This window comes from Lytechinus pictus, chromosome 5, assembly GCF_037042905.1.
Source record: "Lytechinus pictus isolate F3 Inbred chromosome 5, Lp3.0, whole genome shotgun sequence".
NCBI lineage: Eukaryota > Metazoa > Echinodermata > Echinoidea > Temnopleuroida > Toxopneustidae > Lytechinus > Lytechinus pictus.
This window is the reverse complement of record NC_087249.1, coordinates 34,851,679-34,860,464: the sequence shown is the minus strand read 5'-3', so window position 1 is coordinate 34,860,464 and position 8,786 is coordinate 34,851,679. Positions and strand designations below refer to the sequence as shown.

General features: G+C 36.7%; 1 protein-coding gene across 1 annotated transcript; it reads right to left on the bottom strand.

The window, feature by feature from the left end:
• Positions 1 to 3,608: 3,608 nt before the first annotated feature.
• On the bottom strand, positions 3,609 to 6,616 carry LOC129262037 (beta-1,3-galactosyltransferase 1-like). The gene has a single exon (XM_054900072.2). It carries the CDS (start codon positions 5,555 to 5,557, stop codon positions 4,352 to 4,354), a length of 1,206 nt encoding a protein of 401 aa, XP_054756047.2. The 5' UTR covers positions 5,558 to 6,616; the 3' UTR covers positions 3,609 to 4,351.
• Between the last annotated feature and the right edge of the window lie 2,170 nt (positions 6,617 to 8,786).

Here is an 8,786-nt window from a genome sequence, read left to right as displayed (position 1 = left end):
AGCAACAAAAAGATCGCCTATTGCATGACACCTTCCAGTAAAAAAAAAATTGTGCCTCTCGAAAGTGGATCCGCCACTGACATGTTCCCTTCATACATATTTTCAACTTTAATAAATTCATGTGTGACCCTCTATATGTCTAGCATGGAGGACTTGGAAGGAGTGGCTCCATAGCATCAACCGGTACCTTTATTCTAGAAAAAAACTAAATTATTCTAGTAAATTTCATAACATTATTTCAAATAATACTAACAGGAAAAGTATGTCTGTAAATGAAATGCAATCACCGAATAATCAACATATTTTAAATGAGTTGGAACTTAACATCTTAAATTAAATGTACTAATTTGAATCATGATTATGAACGGGAAAACATATTGTTTTTATTATTATTATCATTATCATTATCATTATCATTGTTATTATTATTATTAATATTATCATTATTATTATACAATGATTGTGCCTCCCTTTGTGAGCCGAACATAATAGATGCGTTTAATTTTACATCAGATTGTATTTTTTGGCAAGATACGTTTTGATTTGCTTTTAAGTGAGTTAAGTTTTGAAACAGAAACTCTTGGTTTCTTTCCATTACTCTTTTTACTTTAAGCACGGAAATAAAGGAACCCGTAGAGAATGATTGACCTGTATCACAGACTGGATCTCTTGCGCAATTGATTATTCCCTATAGGATCATATGGGGTATCCTTTATCGAAATGTATCCCATAATCCCTCTACCATCTTCCATTATTCCTTTTCCCGTTGACACTTTTTCAGGTTGTGTTATATGATATTATTTATCTATTTATCTATCTATATATATATATATATATCTACCCTGCCTACCTTACTTGTTTTCTCTCTCTGTAACACACACTCACTTTCCATCTCTATTATTTCTTTTTCACCCCCCCCCCCCCTCTCTCTCTCTCTCTCTCTCTCTCCCTCACTCGCTGAATAGGCTCACTTAATTATTCAGTTTCAGTTTCAGTTTTATTTTTTCTCATTTCCAACAAATCAGTAGACAAAATCCATCATAAATACAGTTATAACAATTGAAATGTAATAAAGAAACATGTAAAACAACATATATATATATATATTCATATTCCCCCTCTCCCACTCCCTCTTCTCACGTGCGCTCTCTCGCTGAATCTCATATCTTGCTCACTTACCCAAACACCCTCTTTCACTAAATGTACACCTACACACACACCCCCGTCTTTCTCTTATTTTCATTACATCATTCTTTCTCCGTGTCATCCATAAAACACCTCAATCTAACTGGAATTAAAACGAGTCGAAAGCCGGTACGCTTCATAACTTTCTCTCATTCGACAAACCTTTTCCACATAGCAAAATTCAACGTTTATTCTAGTATATCGTAGTTTGTTCCACGTTTCAATTATTGGGGTTTTTCGTAGTGAAAAAAATCATCCTTTAATCGCCAATCTCGTCACTCGCCTCCTATCACACACATCGCAAAATAACAACCGAGAACTGACCTATTAATATGCAATCAAGTAAAAAGTCCAAATATTCCACATTGATATGTATTGGGAGCAGATTGGCTTCAGTTTTCAGAGCAATATTTAAATTTTAAGTGTTCAGTTGTAATCTAAACAGCTTATTCTTTGGATCTAACCGTACTGTTGGTGCGTATGACATTTTAAAGGCCCTTTAGCAGTTCATTATAGAGGATATGGAAAACATGTCAAGTATCACTTTAGATTGAGGAAGAGAAGTTGTTTGAATGTCTTTTTCAAGAACAAGACAATTCTTAAAAAATAAATATCATGGATATTACTCTGTCAAGTATAAGCCGAATGATATACAGTGAGTCCAAAAAAGAATCCGTAATTCAGTGTAATTTCTTTGACATTACATTCATAAATTCATGAGATGTTCATCAATGAAAAGATAATGCTTCCCCTTTTTCAACGCCCGTCTCAACGTTCATAATACACGCATGGCTGAGTTAAGAACAAAGGAAAATGACGCTACTAAATTTTCATTTGCGCGAGCAAATTACGAGTTTAAATAAGGTTTTCTGGCTTTTACTGCCATCTTTTCAGAGAACAAAGTTCATGACTTTAATATCCACATTTTCCTTTTCTATATGAGACCTTATGCGTAAAGTGTGAATGAAGCAGGGTCAAGAAAAAGTTGCATGACAACTTGCTTGATTTCTATTCGACGGATGTTGAATAAGAGCATTTCGTTTTCCCAACAAAGCATCAGACAATCGGCTAATGGTGAATGCTGTTCTGTGCGGGGAAGGAAAGCCCTATTTTTTTCATTAAAGGGGTGGTCCAGGCTGGAAATATTTATATCCCAATAAGTAGAGTAAAATTCACAAAGAAAAATCCTGATAAGTTGATCAAAATCGGATAACAAATAACGAAGTTATTGAATTTTAAAGATTTGCATTATTCCAGTGAAACAGTTCTAGGCATGTCTTCATGAATATTCCTTAGGTGGGCTGATGATGTTATATCTCCACTTGTTCTTTTGTATTTTACTATATGAAATTAGGTTTATTCAAAAAAATTATACTAAGAACTAAATAACTGGATTGACAACTGATTAAGTGCATTAGTTATTTATTGTCGTAACTTATTTCATCATAATGGAGACACATCATTTACACATGTATGAAAAAATGAAATATTTATGATTTCATGTGATAGCATAAGAAAAGGGAAAGTGGAGATGTGACATCATCAGCCCACCTAATGAATATTCATGACGATGTGCATATAAATTTTTTCACAAAATATTGTTAGATTCTAAAATTCAATAACTTTGTTTATTGTTATCCGATTTTTATGAAATTTTCAGCAGTTTGCTTTGTAAATTTTACTCTATTTATTTATATAAAGATATTTTCAGCCCGGACCATCCCTTTAATTCAATGTTCCAATGGTAATAATTTTGACATATTTTATCTCAAACTTCTCTGTCGTTTTATTCGTCGCTACATTTCACAGGGGTGACGGAACATGTTTGAAGGGGGCGGGGCATAGGAAAAAAGGAGTGCATTACTTTTTACAAGTGTAGAGGAGGAAGCCCGATTTGTCTCGGAAGGTTAGTTTTGTGTGGGTCAACCCCCCCCCCCCCCCAGCATTCCCATGTCCCTGCCTCATCATTTAAAGCAAGTTAGAAGTTACAAAGAATCCAAACAATGCATTCACCGTTTGTATGCTGCTTTATTTGGGGAATGCTTCTTTTTCAGTGATCCGTCAAATAGGTAGAAATCAAGCACGTTTTCATGTAATTTTCTAAACCATGCATCATAAAAAAGTTATGAACTTTATTTTCAGAATTGACGCAGTAAAAGCCAGAAAAACTCACTTAATATCGTAATTTGATCGTGTAAATGGAAATTTGTTAACGCCACTTTGCATTGTTTTAACTCAGTCATGCGTGTATTATAAACGTTGAGATGAGCTCTAAATGAAAGGGGGGAAGCATATCTTTTAATTGAAAGTAGATTAGAGTTTGCTTTTTTTTCTAGGACACACTGTATAATGGCGTCGTCGAAATGAGATGTTAAGAATAAAATCAAATGGTGTCCTTTAAACAACAATCAACTTAAGCAACGTTACATTTTTTTTTCGATTTACTCTGTTGTGGTCCACAGCCTACAATACAGAACATGAACCCTCGAGACTGAACTTGACACCAAATTGTGTTAAGATGACAACTAAGGGACGAATGTATCACCGGTGTAAAATACCTGACACCGGTTAACATCACAATTTTTTTGGTGTAAGGAATGTTGGGGATGATTGGATGCCAACCAATGTCAGTTATACATGTAGAAACAAAGATATAAGTAAGGTGCAGAAGATGATGGTTTCGTGTCAACGAACTCTTAAGTGAATCCAATAAATAATGCAATTTTATGAAATTATGAAATTCAGTAATCGCAACAGATTCCATGATTTAGATTATCTGGAAGTTGATTATAGTAGAAGATGATAAATACACTAAGTTTTCTGGTATACTTAGTATATTACGTTTTTCGTTTACACAAAATTAAGTTTCTTCGAAGAATCATCTCAGAGAGGTTGAGGAAAATGTGTCAAGCAACATTGGTATTAAATGCATACATTGCGCGTTTGAACGTTTTTGTCAGTTGACTGCAATACACCTGAATTCATTAATTCCCATATTAGAGATATGGGAACACTCGGTTTTAAAAGGTTACATCTCAAATAGATACATAACTTGGATAAAGTTAACAAAGATCAATGAAACGATGGATTAAGGTAATTAAAGATAATCAATTGCAAATTACACATTTTATTCATTTCAGGACAGAGTATCGGACCACGTATGGGTTTACCTAAGGAACGCACTCTCAACACTATTCCAAATTGTCTTCATTTGGGCAATGGATAATTGTATCATAAAGTAGTCATTCATTGGAAGTAGAGGATCCTTGACAGGGTGTCGTTGTCTATACCAGTAAAACTTATCTATGATATTTATGTGGGTTTTCTCAAGGAGAACACCGATGTAGACATCCTCCCAAGGCACTGGAGGGGGCACTTCCTTGGACGCTTGGAAAATTTGAGGTACGACATCTATTGAAAAAATGTACCCATAACCCTGTGGGTATGTTGGATAGCTGGTCTTGGGGTACAGAGAAAGTGGTGTGTAGAACTTCTTTAACGTACCATGAATTGGGTTCCTGATTGGAGCAGCACCGTATGTTGGCTCTCCTAGTACGAATTGATTCTCTGGGTAAACATGTGACAAATCTTCAACAAGGGTAAAGACATCAATCATGACATCATCATCGGTTACCAGCACGAAGTGGCTATTATTGCAGAACGTCATAGTCCATTTGAGTCCCATCATGTCCTTAATGGTAAGATTATAGTAAGAGTCTTTGAAGTCTTCTTGGATGATGTCCCCGTTAATGTTCGCTTCCTTGTTGATATCCATTTGGTCTGCTTCACCATGTGCTGGAAATCCAAGAAGGAATACAACTTTGATCGAAATGTTGTATTTTAGGGTTCCTTGGATGTACGTTTCTCTGATGGTTTCTCTCAATTCGTAATTATTAGGTGCCGATTTTATGAGAACAAGCAATGTGAACCCTTCTATCACAAAGCCATTGGAGTTACATTTATCGTGGGGATTATTCAGATATTTGTATGTGTGCAAATCAATCTTTGACTCCCAATGTGTTCCTTTGAGCCAAGTAAGAGTTTCTGTCTGTGGTTCCTCTAAATGTTCCTCCTGGTGTCCCTCTTCATTTTGTTCGGTGTTTTGAATTGAGTTGTTGGAAAGTGGCAGATGATTTGTGAGATTATCAGTTGCTATTGTCTCACTCCAAATTGATCTGTATGCAGGCTGATGGTGACTTGTGTGAGAATAAGATAAAGTAGTTTTGCGAAGTTGCGATGTCTCATTCGAAGTCAAGTTGATTTGAACTGAACAGTTCTGAACAGATCCAATGAGAATAAAACATAACGTCAAAAGACAGACAAACAAGATTGCAGCAAATAGTCTTTTACATGCCCTGGAAAACCGAGTCATGGTAACCGAATCGAGGTTATTTCTCGCCTCGTTTCGAAAAGTTTGGTTAATCGAATGTTCCTATGGAAGTATGTAGACATCGGTATCAAGTATTGCGACTCAACAGAGCACAGAGCCACACTACACGCCAATAATTGAAGTATGCATGCAGTATGCAATAATGTCTTTTTTCAAATGCTGAAAAAATGAGGGTACGCTTTAAGGGTTACATGCAAAAGATATCAAATGATTACGTAATTTCTAGCCTCTTGTCGAGGCCCTGTCGGCTGCTTTCCGAGCGAACATGGCAAAGCACGGGAGAGAGCGAAGCAGAGCGCCGCGAGACAGGGCCTCTGGACATCTGTACCGAATTTCACCGACTTTCTTTTGTTTTTCATTGTTTTTACCAATTCACCGACCAAAAACTGGTCGGTGAAAATCATCCAATGAGAGCGCGAGCTGCTATGACGTCATATTAAATATTCATGAGCTCCTCTTGAATGGCGACCCTTGGATTCTTGGCGAAGAGTGACGACGAAATATCAAAGAGCACTGAATACGCCTCTAAAACGCTGAATATTGACCGATTTAAGGATTTGCAAGTCGATGAAATTAACTCTGCACTGAAAGGACGAAATGTCTTTGTAAATCTACCCACAGGATATGGAAAAAATGTAATATTTCATGCGATTCCACCGGTCGATCCGGGGCGTCGATTATCGATCTCCGCTGTGCAGTGCAGTGAGGGAAGCTGGGGTGGAGTTGCTGGGAGTTGACTCGAGTCTGACCAGCGGCTGAGCAGTATCACCCGGGAAGTTTCGGGGCGGTGATGGGTCTGTTACGGCCAGTAGTAGTAATAGTAGTAGTAGTAGTAGTAATAGTAGTACCACTACTTGTAGCATTTTGCTGGTTATATCCCCTTTATTGTCCCGCAATTAAATGAATCCCCTGCAGAATAGTGGACTACTATATAGTATTCCGAACCCAAGACGAAACAGCTCTGACATTTCATTGGTTTACTCGGTGACCGGTAATATCATGACTCATGTATATTCATTAGGAAGACATTCCTCATGAATATATAATTCAGTTCAGATGTCAAGAGGCCCTGGCTCGCGCCAGGCCTAATTCGCTTCGCGAATTAGGAAAGCCCTCGCTTCGCTCGGGAAGCAGCCGCCAGGGCCTCGACAAGAGGCTACGTAATTTCGGGCTTCATGTCCACAGTCTGTGAGTGTCTTTCTCAGACGGCGAACCCGCTGACCATGCCAACACTGATTTTAGGGAGCACTAGTCACTGTAATTGTCCTCAGACAATTGGGTCAATGAAATGCTTTGTAGGATCTGATGCTAGATACGCGCCTGGGGAGGGTAACTTCTAAACTTTTTTTTTTCAAATTGGAAAGTTATATCACCAATTTTGGAACTTTTTAGACTGGCGGAAGAATTAGGGCCACAGATGATGAAATCGATCCTGTCAGGGCCCAGGAATATTCTTCATAAATGCCGATTTATTTATAAAATGAGCCGGTCGAGGTACTCTTTTCTGGTCAGAAATGGAATGCCAGATATACATCCTATCCTCTGGTCATGCTGGTAGTAAACATTCAACCCTCGAATTCATCCTTATTTTGTATGGGTTTTTTTAAGTGCCACTTTAACACACGAGTCTATAAGAAATGTTTTAGGCCCGTGAAACCATCGGTGAATCTTCTGAGCAACTCTCCGAGTGTGTGTTTAATAAATAGAGTAGAATTCACAAAGCAAAATACTGAAAATTCATCAAAATCGGATAACAGATAACAAAGTTATGAAAGTTTAGCAATATTTTGTGAAAAACAGTTATTTGCATGTCATCATGAATATTTATTAGGTAGGCTGATGATGTCATATCCCACTTTCCTCTTTGTTATGTTATTACATGAAATCATATTTGTTTCATTTTTTCATACATGTGTAAATGATGTGTCTCCATTATAATGAAATAAGTTTCAGCAATAAATAACTAATGCACTTAATCAGTTGTCAATCCAATTGTCTTCGGTAGAAAAAAATTGAATAAACCTAATTTCATGTATTAATAAAATACAAAAGAACAAGTGGGGATAGGGCATCATCAGTTCGCTCATTGAATATTCACAAAGCCATGCCAAAACTGTTTTACTGGAATAATGCAAATCTTTAAAACTCAATAACTTTGTTATTTGTTATCCAATTTTGATCAAATTTTCAGCATTTTGCTTTGTGAAATTTACTCTATTTATTGAGATATGAATATCTTCAGTCTAGAGTATCCCTTTAAGAGACTTGCATGAGCGCCCTCTAAGTTCACAATGTGCGGGATTCCATGAAAACTCGAACGACCAATCTCGAGTTCAGTGGCGTGAAGGTTTAATTGTTATATTTTCCAAAGCTACGCTTCTACAAATGTTTTTAATTTCAGCTTTCAGCCTTTCAGGTTTCAGAAGTTACAAGTTCAACTAGATTTAGATTCTTTAATAGCATAATTAAGCTTTAGCACGAACATTTTGTTTTAATTTGAAAAATATACCGTGTTTAAAATATTGACTTTCTAAAAAAAATAATCATATTCAGGCGCGGTAAGATTTTTTTTTTATCACACTGTGCCTGATTTCTTTATATCTTTCGTTCTTTCACATAAAACCCATGTTAAACAAATGATTGAAATAAGCGTAAATTTGATCCATGCTTTGGAGAAGATAACATTTATTTATGTTCATCGCGAGCAGGAATATTTAACTGTCCAGTAGCATTCACAGTAGAAAAATAGGCGTATTATATCCAAATCCACCACTTTTTCTGATTTACGCGTTATTCTGAGGTTCGAAACGCAAGATGTCCTAATTTTTGCCAAAATATACCGTTACCATGGCAACGCAATTTCCAACTCATGCGAAAATGTGTCTTGCACATCTTCACACGGTGTGCAAGTATGCGCTACCACTGGGCATCGTGGGGGTATGGGAAAGGAATTATTTGCGAGAATATTCATTCACACAGCGATGTGCAAATTATCACAATTATTCTGAAAATAAAAACAGAAACGCAAGAAACTGTGAATTGGATAGCGACATTTCTATGTGTCCATAAACGGAGAGAAAAAGAGAGAGAGAAAGAAAAAATAATAATAGATTTCAGGGGCTAATCTTGCTTCCTTCCAAGGAGGAGTTTTGACCAAGAAATTTGACAAGCGAACAAAGGGGCTTCATTTTGGTAGGCCCTACTGAGAAAT

Coding starts and splice junctions, on each gene's coding strand:
- LOC129262037 (XM_054900072.2), bottom strand. CDS start 5,557: ATGACTCGGTTTTCCAGGGCATGTAAAAGACTATTTGCTGCAATCTTG.